The sequence below is a fragment of the Mesoplodon densirostris genome, chromosome 16 (genome assembly GCF_025265405.1).
Source record: "Mesoplodon densirostris isolate mMesDen1 chromosome 16, mMesDen1 primary haplotype, whole genome shotgun sequence".
In the NCBI taxonomy this organism is placed as follows: Eukaryota; Metazoa; Chordata; class Mammalia; order Artiodactyla; family Ziphiidae; genus Mesoplodon; species Mesoplodon densirostris.
Genome location: NC_082676.1, coordinates 57738791 through 57757568, shown reverse-complemented (window position 1 = coordinate 57757568; position 18778 = coordinate 57738791). Strand labels below are relative to the sequence as shown.

The window sequence follows — 18778 nt, the reverse complement described above, 5'->3', positions numbered from 1 at the left end:
CTGCAGTGGAAGCATGGAGGCTTCACCACTGGACTACTAGGGAATTCCCATCACAAGGGTTTTTATAAGAGGGAGGCAAGAGGGTCACAGTCAGAGTGGAAGATGCTACTCTGCTAGCTTTTAGCAAAATGGACCATGAACCAAGAAACATAGGTGGCTTTTAGAAGCCAGAAAAGGCAAGGAAACAGATTCTCCCCTGGAGCCTCTAGAAAGAATGCAATCCTGGCAACACCTTGATTTTAGCCAAGTGAAACCCATTTTGGATTTCAGATCTCCAGAAATGTAAGATATATTTGTGTTGTTTTAAGCCGCTAAGTTTGTGGTAATTTGTTATAGTAGCAATAGGAAACGCATACACATAGCTAATCACTTATTCACTCAACAACCATTTGGCTTCTGCCCATGCAACGTACAAGTAGCAGGTTGCCACCTTTTCCCACCTGTGCTGACTGAGAAGTTAAAAATTTCTTGCCACAGAATTTTATCATTGGTGTACATCTTTAAAGGAATACACAGCTTTATTTTAGAGCCCGGATGGAGGGAGAATAAACAAAGGTCCAAGAGAAGAGAAAAATGTGTGTCATTAAACAAAGACAGGGTTTTAAAAAGAATGGACAGCCAAATTAAACTACATTAAAGGATCCCCATCTACTTGGTTCTAGCCTGTTGTTGGCGGGTGGGTCAGATCTTCCGATTTTTTTTAATTAGAAGCAGAGATCCGGGTTTTACTCCCAGTCTTCTGATTTTAAATGTTGATAATTTATTATTTTTTTAATTTAAATTCTGACCAGGCCAAACAAAACACATCTGCAGGCTGGATTCGGCCCACGTCACCATTTTGCAATGTCTGGTTTAGAAAACAGTACACATCACTGGGAAACATTTCTGCAGGTGTTCTGGGTGGCCATCCTGCCTGCTGTTTCCCCTCAGGAGCTCCAAGAACTTCAGCTCCCAAACCTGGGGGCTGCTTACAGCCCACTTTAACAAGCGGGGAAGTGAGGTCCCAGAAGCACAGGTCTCCATGCTCAACAGCTGGCCCGGTTTCACCCTCAGGCCTTTGGATATCCCACAAGGGAGAAACCACCACTATCTTCCTTGTCCAGGGCCCAGCACACAGTAGGTGCCAATAAATGCTTGCTGGAGAATGGAGTCACCTCCCAGAGATGCTACTCCTAGAGGGGTCAGGAAGGAGACTTGGATGAGGGCCTATGGCCATGTCGTAAGTACTCGAGAGAGATCGCTGTACTACACTTTGATCCTCACCACCACTGTGTAAGAGTGTTGCTGTCTCCATTGTACAGACGAGGAAACTGAGGTCCAGAGACAAGAGATAATTTGCTAAGGACACAGAGGCAAAATGAGTTTCACTCCTAGGAAGACTAATGTCAAGTAGGTTGGATCAGGCAGAGAAAGTGGAACAGAAAACTAAGGCAGGGGAATGTTTTGTTCATCCAGCTGAGAGAAGATGACAGCTTGAACTGGGGACCGCTGGGGTGAAAAGGTTTCTGGGATCTTCACTTACGATGTGCTGGTTCCACGTAACCACGCACCCCTCCAAGTTCCTGGGGATGGCCTTGCCGTTGTATGGGTGGGTCAGGCCCGCGCAGACCTGGGAGGGACAACCACACACACACACACAGAGATGGGTCAGAGGCAGATGGGGCCCTCCCTCCCACTCTCAGGCCCCTTCCCACTGCACCCTGGAGCCCACTCACGTATGGGTGCCCAGCCTGGTAGCCCAGGACTATGGTCTGCAGGGTCTCCTCCTGGCCACCCAGAACAACCCTCGTCTCCAGGGAGTAACGCTGGTGCTGCCTGTCCACCGTGAAGGTCTCCTGCAGGAGGATGCTTTGCGGGATGGGCAGAGTCCAAGGGTGCCTGGCATGGAGAGGGGGAAACAGGCTGAAGTCATTAAAGCAGCTGGCAGGGTCAGGGGACATCTGTGGCCCAGGGGCTCAGACTGGGCCTGTCACTGTCTTGCAGAGTTAAGACTTTGTCACAGACAGGAGAAGAACATCAGGACACACATCAGCCCTGTGCGTTACATTTGCCAATCAACACCCATTCACCATCCCGCTGTGCCCTCTCGACAACCCAGTGAGCTGGACACAGCTGGGGTCACCACTTGGCAGCAGAGACCCAGGGTCCAGGCAGCACATGGGGCCTGGAGTCACACAGACTGGGGCTGGAATCCAGGCTCAGCCTTTCACTAGCTCTGTGACCTTGGGCAGCAAAGGACTTGATTGACTTCTCTGTACCTCAGTCTTCCCATCTGTCAAGTGGGGGCTAAAATAACAATATCCAACTCACACAGCAGTGGGGTTATTAGGGATAATGTATGTGCCACGAATGCAAACGCCCTAGGGGCAAGGATTTCTGTCCTTTTTATTCTCTGCTGTTCTCCACAGGCTCAGAAAAGTACTTGGCACATACTAGGTGCTCAATAAATATAAATGAAATAAAGAAATGAATGAGACCTTTGCAAATGACAGTTGCTGTTACTTTTGGGTTATTGCTGTTGTTTTGACAGTAGATGGCTAAGGTCCCTCAGCTGGCCAGTGCACAGCCTGGACTTCAGGCTGTTGACTCCAACCCTGTGCTGTTCGCCCCCCACAAAGAACAAGCTTTTTAACCCCTGTGCCTCCAAGAACTGACATGGTTCCCCAGAGCAGCTTTCGGGCTGGGGTGATGAGACTGATTTCTGTGCCCACCGTAGCACACTAATGGAAGGGGGTGGGGAACATGGGGGCTTTCGGGGCAGGGGCAACTCGTCTCTGAGCTCTGGGTTCTGTCTGGGTCCCTCCAGGCAGCACTGCACACCCTGCTCCCTGGTGACCCTCCATGCTGGAGAAGTGGAAACCAGGCTGGCACCACACCTCAGGGGAATCGGCCTGGGGGAAGGGGCCAAACATACCTAAGGAAGAAAGTCCCCTGCTTCCGGTACAACCTCCTGTCTTGCATTAGCTCCTCCAGTTCGCCCTCCAGCTGCAGGCCCTGAGGCTGGCCCCCGGCACTGGCCCCCAGAGCCGTCAGCAACACGTGGCTCTTCCATGGCTGCAACGAGGACCAGGCTGATGCAGAGCGATGCCCGCAGGATCCAAGCTGCTTAACACCCTGACCTGGGGGTCACGAGGGGCAGCTCGCACTGCCCGCTCATCACCCTGGGAATGACCAGCCGAGAAGGGCTGCCACCACCTCATCAGACCACGAGGAGGCACAGGGACACTGCCATGGCCAGACCTCCCCAGGTGCCCAGCAGGAACGAAGGACTTGGGCTTCCAGCTCCAGGTGGCTGACCTTTGCTCTGGGGTCTGTGCTAATATGGCTGGGGTCCATTTTACAGATGAAGAAACTGAGGCTCAGGGAGGCCCAAGGTCATAGGCCAAGCTAGTAGCCCTTTCCCATCCCAGGTGATGGATCTGGGGTCTCTCGATGGCAGAGCCTCCAGCACGGGCCGCCTGGACCCCTTACCTGCTCTGTATGCCTGTAGGCCGCTGTTAAATTCAACTCCTGCTGGGGGCCCTTCAACCAGCCGTGAAGGATCTTACGGCCCAGGCTGTTCTCGGCATGGATCTCACCCTGCATTGCTGCACTCCAGGCTGATTCTACTTCACTCCAGCTGCGAAAGATGCTCTGTGCCACGGCTATCACTGTGGAAACCTGCAGTGAGGGTGAAGAGGCTGACCAGTGCCTTTGCACCATCCTATTTCCTCCTCCTGGGATGCCCTTTGTCCCCAGTCCCACTTGGTGAACTCCCGCTCATCCTTCAAAACCCCTCCAATGCCATCTCTGCTAGGCTTTTCCCGATGGGTCCAAGCAGAATTGGTTGTTCCGTACAGGGTCATGAGGAAAGAGGAAAAACCTCTCTCTCTCTCTCTCAGCCCTGAACAGAGAGAGAATCTGAGTTATCAGAGAAGACCACCCCTTCCCCTCTCTCCCCTTCAGCTCAAGGAGGGAATAGGATCCCCTGAGCCACTGTTATTAGCAGGCAGGGTCTCTGTGTCTTGAAGGGCACATGCCTGCAGGTGGCCTCTGTCCCTGCATCATCGTCATGGTGTCCAGAGCCCTGGGAGGAGCTGGGTGTTACTTTGGCTTGCACTGGGGCTGGGGGAGGCACAGCACTTCAGCCCTGTGCTGGGCTGGGTAGCCCAGCACACCGCCCTCGGCACAAGCCCTACTAGGAACATCAAGGTGCCTCATGCCCGGCTGGCCTCTGTCCCTTGTTCACGCAGCTCCCTCAGGGGACTCACGAGGAGAGGTGACAGGGCCAAGATGGGCTTTGGGAATTACTGAACCTCCTGACAAATACTAGAACTCCCCAAGACCTTACCCGCTATGTCACCGACCTCAGGTCACCCCCAGAACCTGCAGGCCCTTCACTGCTGGCTTCCCCATCTCAGCAAATGGCACCTGCTTCCACCCAGCTGCTTGAACCAAAAACTTGGGGTTACTTGTCTTTTCTTCACCCCCTCCCCCAACCAATCCATCAGCAAATCCGTCAGCAAATCCGTCAGCTACACCTTCAAACCACCAGGCCACCATCCGCCCCTCCCTGGGCTGGGTCATCTGAAGGAACGGGCTGGTCAACCCCACCCTGTATCCTGTCCTGGGTCTATCTGTCACACAGTGGCCTCCTCAGGGTCCCTAAGCTTGCCAGGAGTCACCTGCTCCTTCTGACTCCACCCTGGTGCCACCTGGACCCTGCCTCAGAGGGGACTGAGCTGTCCCCTAGCACGCCCACCAAGCTGCCTCCTTCTGGGCCCACGTCAGGCCTGGACCACACCCTGTGTCCGCTCATCATCCAACACAGGGAGAGGCTTGATGTGCCAGGTTCCCATGTGTGACACCAGGGAAGTCCTTCTCTGGTTTGTTTTCTTCCAAACCCTGTTATGCTTCTACGGTCAAATGATCAAATGTGTGCAAAGAAGCAGACTTACACTGAGCAGGTGGTGGGAAACTGACCTACATCCTTGAAGTTTCCATTCTGGATTTAGGCAAAAGCCCGACTGATGTCTACTTGTTTCCGAGGTACCAGTTCAAACTACTTTAATATTTTACTTTATCAGCTGCTAAGCAAGAATATGGGAAATTGAGATTTATTTTGTTTCCCTCTCCCAAACTCACTTGGCAACAAGTTCTGAAGAATGTTAATAGTGTGTGAGCCAGACTTCACACATTTGCCACCTGTTATCGACCGAGGACCTCGGTTTTGACCCTCTGCACAGAAGATCTAAACTGCAGGAAATCAGGCTCCCTGTCTGCGGGGGCGGGAGTGAGGGGCAGGTGGTGTGGCCGAGCATGCGCACCCGGAGGTAGGTGGTAGCTGGGGTGTAGACGTGGATCTTGCCCTCCCTGCGGAGGCCTTGGCTCTTGCAGGCCATGTTCATCACCAGATTCTTGAGGGTCCAGGCCTTGCCCAGCGTCAGCTCCAAAACAGCCTGGAACGTGGCTCGGTGGGGCCAGTACAGCCTGTGAGCCGCAGAGACCATCAGCCATGGACTATCCAGGTTCAAGGCTCCTGAGAGAGGCAGAGAGGAAGAAACTGGTATCCCTGGCAAGAAGGGAGCTTTTGAAGAAGGGAGCGCAGGCAGCGAGCTAGAGGCTCCCATTGTCTCATCACGGTCACTATGGGCGTATCTCAAAACTTGGAATGACTGGGACGGAGCATAAGGGAACTTTCTGGAATGATGGTAACGTTCTGAATTTTGGCAGGCGCTTGGGTTTCACGGGTCTGTGCACCTGTCGAAACTCATCAAATGGTACCCTGGAGATGTGTGCAATTCGCTCTAGCTAATGATATAATACTGACATGTGTAGGGGTGAAATTGTACTGAAGTTTACAACTTAATTTGACCTGCACCAACAAATAAGATGGATGGATAAGTGGGCAGATGTGTAAGAAGGCAGGTGGAGTAAAATGTTAATGGTAGAATCTAGGTTGAGAGTATGTTGGTGTTCACTGCACAACTCTTTGCACTTTTCTGTATGTTTGAAATTTTTTCATGATGACATATTAGACAAAAGAAATGCTGGGACAGTTGGAGAGGGGACACTGGGGTGTGGTGATCAAGAACATGGCCTTTACTCTTCCAAGCTGTATGACCTCTTCGAACCCGTGCTTCCACCATCTGTAAAATGGGCACAACAGTACTGATCACTGGGTCTTGGGATAGAGGAAGCACCCATTCAGAAGAGTAAAGACCAATCATCATCATCATCAAAAAGTTGACATTTTGCATAATGTGAGGTGAGGGAGGTATGGATTGGGAGTTGGGATTAGCAGATGCAAACTATTATACATAGGATGGATAAACAACAAGGTCCTACTGTATAGCACAGGGAACTATATTCAATATCCTGTGATAAACCATAATGGAAAAGAATACGAAAAAAATGCATATATATGTATAACTGAATCACTTTGCTGTACAGCAGAAATTAACACAACATTGTAAATCAACTACACTTCAATAAAATAATTTTTTTAAAAAAGAGCACCACCCTCACGCACATAGAGCACCCTTCCAAACAAGTTCCAAGTGACCAACTCTTAAACAAAAGCACATATCCAAGTCTTGCCTGGCATGTGGGAAAAGCCACTAACAGGAACTTCAGAAACAAAAAGAAAAAAGAAACTCAGGGAGAACAGACCAAAGCCCCCCAATTCTATAATTTATGCTCTCAGAGAAGAGAAGACAATGCATTCATGGAGCAGGACACTCTAAGAAAAGAACTTTCAGGAACAAAAAATGAGCTCTTGGGAATATAAGCTAGCTAAAAATTAAAACAACAGTAGAGGGGCTGGCAGATGAAGTTGAGGAAATCAGCCCTCACAACAGAACAAAAGGACAAAGAGATAGAACAAAGGGGAGAAAAGAAAGAAAATTAAACGCTTAGTTTCTGAGGAAAACATCTGACCAACAGGAATTCCAGAACACAGAAGGAAGGAAATTACCAAAGAAACTGTACAAGAAAATTACCAAGACCCAAATGGTGTGTCTCCAAATGGAAAGGGCCTAAGTGCTCAGTACGGTGAATGAAAAGAGATTCACACCAAGGCTCATCATCATAAGATTTAAAGACACTAGGAATAAAGAGAAGCTCCTGGAAGCTTCCAGAGAGTGAGAAAATGGTCACAGACAAAAGATGATGGATCACAAATAGCACCAGACCTCTCAACTGATTCAAATCAACAGTGGAGCAATGTCTTCAAAAATCCCAAGGGAGGGCTTCCCCGGTGGCGCAGTGGTTGAGAGTCCGCCTGCCGATGCAGGGGACGCGGGTTCGTGACCCGGTCTGGGAAGATCCCATATGCCTCGGAGCGGCTGGGCCCGTGAGCCATGGCTGCTGAGCCTGTGCGTCCGGAGTCTGTGCTCCGCAACGGGAGAGGCCACAACAGTGAGAGGCCCGCATACTGCAAAAAAAAAAAAAAAAAAAAAAATCCCAAGGGAAAATAATTTCCAGCCTAGAATTCTCTATTCAGCGAAATCAAAAAAAGACAATTTAGGGACTTCCCTGGCGGTCCAGTAGTTAGGAGTTTGCCTTCCAATGCAAGGGGTGCGGGTTCCATCCCTGGTTGGGGAGCTAAGATCCCATATACATCGCAGCCAAAAAATCAAAACATAAAACAGAAGCAATATCGTAACAAATTCAATAAAGACTTTAAAAACCGTCCACATCAAAAAAGAAAAAAGACAGTTTAAACATTCAGGGTTTCAAAATGTTTACATCCTGTTATAGCTTGAATTGTGTCTGTCAAAAAGATACGAAGTCCTAACCCCTGGTACCTCAAAATGTGATCTTATTTGGGAATGGGGTCATTGCAGATAAAATTAGTTAAAATAAGATCATACTGGAGTAGGGGAGACCCTAAATCTGATACGAGTGGTGTCCTTATATGAAGAGAGAAGTTTGGACACAGACACAGACACACACACAGAGCACCATGTGACAACAGAGGCAGAGATTAGAGCAATGTAGCTACAAACCAAGGAACATCAAGCATCAGTGGTCACCACTACAAGTAGGAAGAGGCAGGAAGGATTCTACCCAGGGCCACAGAGAGAAAGTGGCACCTTAATTTCAAAATTCTAGTCTTGAGGACTGTGAGAGAATAAATTTCTGTTGTTTAAAGCCACCCAGTTTGCGGTAATGGGTTAAAGCAGCCCTAGCTAATGAATGTACCTCCCATGCACCCTCTCTCAGGAAGCTACTGGAAGATGCACTCCATCAGAACAAAAGAGTTAACCAAGAAAGAAGATGACATGAGTGCAAGAAGCAGGGGCTGTGACCCAGAGAAGTGGAAGGCACTCCCAGGATGACAGTGAGGGGATGCCCTAGGACTACAGCTGTGCAACTGGTCTACACTGGAGCAGCAGAACAGAGGCTCCAGGAAGAGGGTCTACAAGAAAAATATGAGAACTGATTGAAGCTGATAAGTAACCTGACGTGTTCAACCATCTGAAGAAGAATTTTGCATTGTTGCTAAAACTTCTGGGAATAATCAGTAGGAGGAAAATAGAAAACTAATCAAACACGGAAAAAAGGCTATTATAACTCCAGGAAAAACAAAATGTTAGAATCCTAGTATACCATGTGCCTCAGCTGTGAGGGACATTTATCACCACAATGATGTAAACATCGAATATTAACAAACTATAACTCTATTAGGGGGATGGAGGGAAATAGGCATGTGAAAAGGGCTGGTGTAAGAGTTAAATTTTCTTCCTCTCTAGTAAGAAATATATTGAGAATGCCTATGAAAGAAAAATCAAGAAATAAGTGTGATTATTTTAAAAGATGGAGGGTCTGATGAGAAACAGCAAAAAGAATTTACAGTGCTTGCCATTTTCAGCAAAATTTGGGATTGGAAGATGTGAAGCAGAAAATTACTGTATTTGCTATAACTTTAACTTTTAAAAACTTAAAAATTTTTTCAAGTACACATTACATGAACACAGAGAATATTATGAGCTCCCATATAACACTCACCCAATCTTCAACAATTACCAAGTCATAGTCTAATTCACTTTTTAAACTATGTATTACTTCAATAAAAATAAAAATTAGTTCAAAAAATTAATTCAAGGATAAAACCATGGTAAATTCATTTTTTAAATGAGAGAAAGAGTGTTCCAGGGAGAAAGAACAGCAAGTGCAAAGGCCCTGAGGTAAGTCTGGGGAGCAGAAGAGAGGCCAGTAGGGCTGCAGGATGATGGGCAATGGGAAAAGTAGGGTGAGATAAGGTTGGAGAAGTAGGCAAGGCCCTGTAATGTAGTGCTCTATGGGTGAGGGTAAGAAATCAGGATGTGATTTTAAGTTTCCTGGGCCGCATGTGAGGTCTGAGTCTTGAATTACCCAGGCAAACAAAAGGGAAGGGTGTTCCAGTTAGCAGGCATGGCTTGAGCAAAGGCCTAGAGGGCAGAAATCTTCACCACTAGCCAAGGACACTCCCTAGATGACACTCACCTTCCCACTTCCACAGGGTGGCCCTGGATGTGTCCTTCCACTGCAAGCCTGCCACAAAGGGCAGCCGCCCATTGTACTGCACCTTCAGGTATGTGCTGCTCTCCACATGGGGCTGGCGGAGGCTCAAGTGGTGCAGCTGCGTATGGTAATCCACCTGCCTCGTGGGCACCTGCAAGACAAACTGGAGGAGACCCACACCCAAGACGCAAATCAGATCATGCTATTCCTGACCTAGAACATTCCATTGGCTCTCCACTGCAACCTGAGATCCCTGGCTACCAGGAATTGCCCCACCCCACCTCAAAAAGAAACCCTGCACTCGTTAGCAGTCACTCCCCATTGCCTCCTTCCCACAGACCCCGGAAACCTTTAACCTACTTTCTGTCTCTATGAATTTACCTATTCTGGACATTGCTTACAAATAGAATCATACAGTCTGTGGCCTTTGGTGTCTGGCTTCTTGCACTTAGCATGATGCTTTCAAGGTTCATCCATGTTGTAGCAGGTGTCAGAAGTTCATTTTTATTACTGAATAACATTCTATTGTGTGGATAAATCACTTTATCTATTCACCCTTTGATGAACATTTGGGTTGTTTCTACTTTGGGGATATTATGAATAATGCTGCTATAAATGTTTTGTGTGGACATAAGTTTTCAATTCTCTTGAGTACCTAGGAGTAGAATTGTTGGGTCATATGGTAACTCTGTGTTTAACATTTTAAGGAAACACCAAACTCTTTTTCCAGTCACACCATTTTATGATCCCAGGAATATGAGTTCTAATTTCCCTGCATCCTCACCAACACTTGTTATTATTATTTTTTTTCGTTTCAGCTATGCTAGTGGATTTGAAGCAGTATCTCACTGTGGTTTTGATTTGAATTTCCCTACTGACTAATTAGGTTAAGCAACTTTTCATGTACTTATTGGCCACTTGTGTACCTTCTTCAGAGAAATATCTATTCAAATCCTTTGTCTTTTTCTTGTTGAGTTGTAAGAGTTCTTCATATATTCTGGATACAAATCCCTTTTCAGACATACGATTTGCAGATGTTTTCTTCCCTTCTGTGGGCTGTTATTTCACTTCCTTGATGGTGTCCTTTGAAGCACAAATGTTTTTAAGTTTGATGAAGACCAAAGTATTTTTGTTATTACTTATACTTTCAGTGTCATATCTCAGAAACCCTTGCCTAATCAAAGGTCATAAAGATTTACTCTTATGTTTTCCTCTAAGAGTTTCATAATTCTTAAATTTACGTCTACAACCTATTTTGAGGTTTTTTTTTATATATGGTATGAGGTAAGGGTCCAACTTCATACTCCTACACGTGAATATCCATTGTCCCAGCACCATTTGTTGAAAAGACTATTCTTTCCCCTCTTCAATTATCTTGGCACCCTTGTCGAAAATCAACTAACTGTAAATACAAGGGTTTATTTCTGGATTCCCAAGTCTATTCTGTTGGTCTATATGTCTATCCTTACACCACTACCATAATACTGTTTTAATTACTGTAGATTTGAAGTAAGTTTTGAAATCGATAAAAGTGAATCCTCTAACTTTGTTCTTCTCTTTCAAGACAGTTGTGTCTACTCTGGGTCCCTTGAAATTCCACATGAATTTTAGGATCAGCTTGTCAATTTTAGCAAAAAGATAACTCGGGTTTTGATAGGAATAGATGGGGACCATTGAATCTGGAGATCAATTTAGGAAGTATTGCCAACGTCACATTAAATATTCCAATCCAAGTACATGGGATGTCTTCCCATTTATTTAGGTTTTCTTGAATTTCTTTCAACAATGTTTTGTAGTTTTGAGAGTATAAGTTTTACATTCTTTTGTTAAATTTATTCCTAAGTATTATTCCTTTTGATGATAATGTAAATGAAATTGCTTTCTTAATTTCATTTTCAGGTTTTTCATTGCTAGTGTAGAGAAATACAACTAATTTTTGTATATTAATCCTGTATCCTGAAACTTTGATGAACTCATTTATTAGCTCTAATAGATTTTTTGGTGAGTTCATTCGGGTCTTCTATATACAAGATTGTATCATCTGTAAATAGAAAGAGTTTTACTTCTTCCTTTCCAATCTAGATGCCTTTTCTTCAGTTCTTTTTTCTTTTTGGCCTAATCACCCTAGCTAGAACCTCCAGCACAATGTTAAATACAAATGGTGAAAGCAGACATCCTATCTTGTTACTGATCTTAGGGGGAAAGTATTTAGCCTTTTGCCATTAAGTATGATATTAGCTGTGGGTTTTTCATAGATGGCCTTTATCAGGTTGAGGAAGTGCCCTTCCATTGCTAGACTGTTGGGTACTTTTATCATGAAAAGGTATGGTGTTGTGCCAGATACTTTTCTGTGTCTATTGAAATGATCATGTGGTTTTTGTTCTTTATTCTATTAATATGATGTATTACCTTGATGGATGTTCAAATGTTAAACCAACCTTGCATTCCTGGGATAAACCCCATTTGGTCATGTTGTATAATCCTTTTTATATACTGCTGAATTCAGTTTGGTAGTATTTTCTTGCGGATTTTGCATCTGTATTTATAAGAGATAATGGTCTTTAGTTTTTCTTTTCTTATGATGTCTTTCTCTGGTTTGGGCATCAGGATAATAATGGCTGCATAGAATGAACTGGGAAGAGTTTTCTCTTGACAGATCATTTAGTCAATTATTTTATAGTAAATTAAGTCTGGTACTATTCAGTCCAGCCAAGTGGCTAAGAGCCTGTGGTTTGAAAGGAGGCAGACTGGACTTTCAAACCCAATTCTGCCACATAGTAAGCTAAGTCTGTTTACACCATTTCTCTTCTGTAAAGTGAGAACAGATAATTCTTGCCTCACAGGATTAAATGAGATAATACAAACAAAGCCTCTGACAAATGGTCTGGCCATAATTAATGGCTCACCATTGATCACTCTGCCTTTCCCTCTTCTACTCACTGTCAGCTTCTTAAAGATAAAGATTATCTTACTCATACCTGTCTCCCCAGAACCTAGCATGGTGTCTGCCACACTTATGGAGGCTTGCAGAAATGCTGCCACAAACCTCTAATCTCTTCACTAAAACCCTTGGGGCCAGATGTTTTCCAGAAATAAGAAACTTCTGCTTCTGTTGACAGAATCAGGGCGTGATCAGAGGTAGGTAAGGTTATTCAAGGACGACTTCAATCAAGAATACGATTCAATAGGGGCTTCCCTGGTGGCGCAGTGGTTAAGAATCTGCCTGCCAATGCAGGAGACATGGGTTTGAGCTCAGGTCCGGGAAGATCAACTAAGCCCATGTGCCACAACTACTGAGCCTGCGCTCTAGAGCCCGCGAGCCACAACTACTGAAGCCCACATGCCTAGAGTGTGCTCCACAACAAGAGAAGCCACCGCAATGAGAAGCCCGTGCACCGCAACGAAGAGTCGACCCTGTTCACCGCAACTAGAGAAAGCCCGTGCGCAGCAACGAAGACCCAACGCAGCCAAAAATAAGTAAATAAATAAATTAACAACAACAATAACAACACGGGAAGTTCTCCAAGATCCATTGCTAAAGGACATACAACATGACTCACCAAACAAAACTAAGTGCTTGTGACAGCTCCACAGAGCAAATGTATAGAAAAAGATCTCCTTTCCAGTTCTCCAGATTATAACCATGGTTCTCTCCAGGCAGCTGAGGAGGGGACCAGGAAAAGGGATAGTAACTGTGAAAGGGGATTTTAACCTTACTTTAAATGTTACATTTTTTCACAAGGAGAATTTATTCATGGAGTATTAGTATGATTTAAAATCAACGTAATACTTAGGAATGAAGTTAAGCAGGGAGGCAAAAGACTTGTACACTGAAAACTACAAAACATTGCTGAAAGAAATTAGAGAAGACATAAATAAATGGAAAGACATCTTGTGTTCATGGATTGGAAGACTTAATATTGTTAAGGTTCAATACTACCCAAAGCAATCTACAGATTTAATGCAATCCCTATCAAAATCTCAACGGTATTTTTTTGGTAGAAATAGAAAAGTCCATCTTAAAATTCATATGGAATCTTAAGTGACCCCCAAATAGCCAAAACAATCTTGAAAAAGAAGAACGAAATGGGAGGTCTCACAAAGCTACAGTAATCAGAACAGTATGTTGTGGGCTTCCCTGGTGGCACAGTGGTTGACAGTCCGCCTGCTGATGCAGGGGACATGGGTTCATGCCCGGGTCCGGGAGGATTCCACGTGCCGCGGAGCGGCTGGGCCTGTGAGCCATGGCTGCTGAGCCTGCGCGTCCGGAGCCTGTGCTCCGCAACGGGAGAGGCCACAACAGTGAGAGGCCCGTGTACCGCAAAAAAAAAAAAGAAAAAAAATGTAAAACTGTATGTTGTGACATAAAAGACAGACACATAGACCAATGGAATACAACAGATTGCCCAGAAATAAACTCTCACATTTATGGTTGGGGGAAAGGACTTTTCAACAAATGGTGCTGTATATTCAATGCAAAAGAATGAAGTTGGATCCTTATCTTATACCATATACACAGTTTAACTCAAAATGGATCAGAGACCTAAACATGAGAACTAAAACCATAAAACTCTTGGAAGAAAACATGGGATTGAAAAGCTTCGTGACATTGGATTTGGCAATTGATTTATTGAACATGACACCTAAAACACAGGCAACAAAAGTAAAAATAAGCTGAACGACATCAAAATTAAAAATTTTTGTGCAACAAAGGATGCTATTCATAGAGTAAAAAGGCAACCCACGGAATGGGAGAAAATATTTGTAAACTATATATCTTATAAGGCATTAATATCCAGAACATATAAAGAACTACAATTGAACAACCACAACAACAAAATCAAACAACCTGATTCAAAATGGGCTAAGGATGTGAATAGACATTTCTCTAAAGATGATAATTAAACAGCCAATAAGCCCATGAAAAGATGCTCAACGTCATCAATCACTAAGGAAATGCAAATCAAAACTACAAGATCCTCATATGCATTAAGATGGCTACTATAAAAAATACCCCAGAAATCAAGAAGTGTTGGTGAGGATATAGAGAAACTGGAACCAGCCAGTAGAGAACCACACCAGTAGAGAACTGGTGTGCTGATGTTAAGATGGTGAAATGGCACAGCTGCTATGGAAAAGAGTATGGCAGTTTCTCAAAAAATTAAAAGTCAGATTATTGTATGATCCAGCAATTCCACTTCAGGATATACACCCCAAAGAATGGAAATCAGGGACTCATACAGATATTAGTACACTCATGTTCATAGCAGCACTATTCACACAAGCCACATGTGGAAGCCAAGTGTCCACTGATGAATGAATGGATCAAAAAACGGGGTCCATCCATACAATGGAATATTATCCAGACTAGGAAGGAAATTCTGACTCATGTTACAACGTGGATAAACCTTGAGGACATTATGCCAAGTGAAATAGGCCAGTCACAAAAAGGCAGATACTATACAATTCCACTTATATGAGTTTACCTAGAGAGGTGAAATTCAGAGAGACAGAAAGTAGATTGGTGGTGGCAGGGCCTGGGGGAGGGAAGGATGGAGAGTTACTGTTTAATGGGTTCAGAGTTTCAGTTCTATAAGATGAAAAAGTTCTTGAGATAGACAGTGGTGATGGCCACACAATATGAATGTGCTTAATGCCGCTGAGCCTAAAAATGGTGAAAATGGTCGTCATGTTACGTATATTTTACCACAATTAAACATTTTTAAAAACAGTTAAGGGGGCTTCCCTGGTGGTGCAGTGGTTGAGAATCTGCCTCCCAATGCAGGGGACACAGGTTCGAGCCCTGGTCTGGGAAGATCCCACATACTGCGAAGCAACTAGGCCCGTGAGCCACAACTACTGAGCCCGCGCGTCTGGAGCCTGTGGTCCGCAACAATAGAGGCTGCGATAGTGAGAGGCCCATGCGCCACGATGAAGAGTGGCCCCTGCTTGCCGCAACTAGAGAAAGTCCTCACACAGAAACGAAGACCCAACACAGCCAAAAAAAAAAAAAAAAAAAAAACAATTAGGAAACTCAGAAAGGTAACGTGTGCCTTGTAAGAGCACATACCTGTTCAGGGGCTAAGCACTCAGTTACTCCTGATTTACCAAAAAGAGCTCACCCTCCAGGAAAACCTGCAAGTGAACCGTTTCCAAAATGCATTTTTACGCTGGAAATCTGTATTTCCCAAGCCCCTCTTGCAAACTGCCCCTTGGCAATCCTTGGCACATCAGCAAATGTTTAACTGCCCCAGGGGCGTGGGGGCTGAAGATGCCACAGGTAAGGTCTCTGAGCCTGAGTTATAGCTCCTGCGTCCTTACAACCAAGACCTGCAGGAACAGGCAGCGGGGCTGCCCAGCTGCCATGTGTAAGCTGAGCCCCAGGGACGCGGCTCTGCAGAGGCTGGACTCACCTCCATGAAGTAATTGCTCAGGGCTGGGCCCGAGTCGTTCTGGAAGGTCTGGCTGATGCGGAGGTGCCTCTTGTTGCGGCTGTCATCCCAGTGCCTCCCATAGCTCGCCTCCAGCTCCCAGTGGAGGTGGCCTGAGCCCTCCTCATGCCGCAGCTGGACCTGGGACACCCCACCAGGGAGACCCCCAAAGAAGCCTTGTGTACGCAGACCTGAGTCTCCTCACAGCCACCCGCCCTGAGATGCAGGCTTGCTTATCTGGGGTGACAGCTCTGTAGGAAGTATGGATTTTTTTGCACTGGTTTTGATTTTGTAAAATATTGCATTAGAATACGATTCACCTTCACAGTTTCTGGTGTCCCCTTAAATTCTGGTCCCGAGGTGAAAAACTAACCTGCCCCACACTGGTCCATGCCCTGACAAGGAGTAGAAAGAACCAGCTGCCATGGGAAGATGACTCCTGATCTGCTTCATATGAACCTAAAATCTCCCCCTCCCCCCACTCTCCCACAGCAGCCTCCGGCTCCCTGGACAGATCCTCTGTGGATCAGGGCTTCCCACCTGTGGGCTCCTGGCAGCCACTGTCTCCTCCTACCTCTGAACCACAGGTCGAGGCAACACAGGCTCATCCATTTATTCACTCACTGAACACATTTTCCCCCAAGTACCAAGCAGATACTTCGCTGGGCACTAGATAGCCAGGAATGAAGAAGCCAGAAGCCCCCTCCCTTGTGGGGGTAACAGTTCAGGGGAAGAAGCAAACTTGTAACAATTAACAAAGGAACAGTCACTTCTCCCTTTTGCTCACCCCACCAGCCACTCTGATGAACTACCAGTTCTTCAGCTGCTCCAATCACCCTCCAGCCCCAGGACCTTTGCACTTGCTGTTCCCTCTGCCTGTGGCACACTTCCTTGGGAACAGAACTATCTCATATTTTAATTTTCAGCTTAAAATTCATTTCCCCCAAAGAAGCCTTCCCTGCTGCCCTGTCCAAATTAGACTCCCCTGTGCTACGCTCTCTCGGCCTCTGCCCCGTTTACCACCCATGGCACTTATGTTTCCCTTGATTTGGTCCATGTCTCTTGCTCTCTACCACACACCCTCCCCCAGCAATGGGATGGCAGAGACCAGGTGCTGCCTTAAGCACAGCTCTCCCCCAGTGCTGGGCATAGAGTAGGTATTTAATAAATACCAACTGAACAGGGGAAAGATGAGGCTGAAGTTCCAATCCCTAATCCATTCCCATTCATGACCTTGGGTAAATACATCTCTCTGAGGATGGGTTGAGGGTGCTCACCCACCACTTCCCTAACCCCGGGGGCTCTCTCCAGACCCCCGCCCAGCCCCGGCACCTACCTTGTGGCTGAACGCTGGGATCTGCGTGCAGTGGAGTTCATGGTCCAGCTCCAGCTTGTAGGTGGCCTCTGAGCCGCTCTCCACCCGCAGCTTCTGCCTGGTGCTGCACTCCTGTGCCAGCTGCTTCGCCTGACCTGTGCAGGGCAACCCAAAAACCCCTGCCTTTCCTCTGCCAGGTAGCCCTCCATCCTCATCCCAAGCAGAGGAGCGTCCAGTACAGCCCAGCTTCAGCCAGCCCCCTGGATCTGCCTCACCTAATGTCACTCATTGGAACCTGCCGATGGGGAGGTTTTAAGAGACAGATTTATGTCCCCCCCCAACACCCACCCACCCACCCACCCACACACAAACACACACACACACACACACACACACACACACACACGTAGTGTTGTTTGTTTTGTTTTTTTAACAAGCAGGCGCTCAGCTCCATACAAAGCAAATGGAATGACTCACTAGCTAAGGAGCCTCATGGTGAGGCCAAAACACCCAAGGTGACAGTGGCACCTTAGCCCTCGGAGCTACAGCCCCAGGAGACGGTGCAAGTCTGGCCACTCCCCACCTCGCCCGCAGCCAGCATGCAGTGCCGTACCCAGGAGGCCATACTTGATCCTCAGGGAGCTGGTCCAGAGGCGGGCCCGCTGCTGCAGCAGGCCTAGGGTGCGCAGCCCCACAAGCCCTGGCACGAAGAGCTCGCCACCCAGGGCCACCACCTGCTGCCCGTCCTCCACCTTCTTCTCCAGCAGTGCTGCGGGGAGAGCAGGCATGGTGTGGTCATGGCCTGCGCCCCAGAGACTGACGCCCTACCCCCAGCACCAGGTGAGGAAAGAAAGTGGGAACCGCCCAGGGGGGTGTCCCGATAGAACCAATGCCTGAGTCTCCGCCAAGGAATGCTGACATCAGGGCCACTGACAGTGTTTTGCACTGTCCAGGTGGCAACCCCAAAAGTCACTTTTGTGGGTCCAGACCAAAAGGTTTTAAATAAAGTAGAACAAAACAAAATAGAATGGACCAGAAGATAAATGACAGTGCATCAAGGATCATCAGGTAAATTTCACCTTCTGAAACTTGTTTCTGCTACACGGATATTCAGCCAGATCACACAGGTATAGCCATGCAGGTTAAAATACCAAAAATGCATAGGCCAGGGTTTCCCTGGTGGCGCAGTGGTTGAGAGTCCGCCTGCCGATGCAGGGGACACGGCTTCGTGCCCCAGTCCGGGAAGATCGCACATGCCGCGGAGTGGCTGGGCCCGTGAGCCATGGCCGCTGAGCCTGCGTGTCCGAAGCCTGTGCTCCGCAGTGGGAGAGGGCACAGCAGTGAGAGGCCCGCGTACCGCAAAAAAAAAAAAAAAAAAAAAAAAAGCATATGCCAGCTAGTCAACAGCCCTAGCCACTCACATCACTCCCCTGGAATCTCCGAGAACACCCCACAAGCAGCATCGCCAGGAGGGCTCCAAGCCAGCTCCGGCACCAGGGTGGGATCTGGTCAGATTGGTCAGTACCCAGGCCAGGCTGTGTGTTCA

At 46.8% G+C, this 18778-nt stretch overlaps 1 protein-coding gene across 1 annotated transcript in view; it reads right to left on the bottom strand.

Moving 5' to 3' along the window:
• LOC132476971 (uncharacterized) overlaps nt 1-18778 on the bottom strand; it is a 146755-nt gene that overhangs the window by 66260 nt on the left and 61717 nt on the right. The window contains exons 26-34 of the mRNA XM_060079224.1: nt 17846-18001; nt 17254-17387; nt 15900-16058; nt 9469-9649; nt 5307-5518; nt 3472-3660; nt 2915-3054; nt 1716-1878; nt 1523-1609 (exon numbers count right to left, since the gene is read on the bottom strand). Coding sequence (XP_059935207.1) covers nt 1523-1609; nt 1716-1878; nt 2915-3054; nt 3472-3660; nt 5307-5518; nt 9469-9649; nt 15900-16058; nt 17254-17387; nt 17846-18001 — 1421 coding nt within the window. The remainder of the gene's footprint in view (nt 1-1522; nt 1610-1715; nt 1879-2914; nt 3055-3471; nt 3661-5306; nt 5519-9468; nt 9650-15899; nt 16059-17253; nt 17388-17845; nt 18002-18778) is intronic.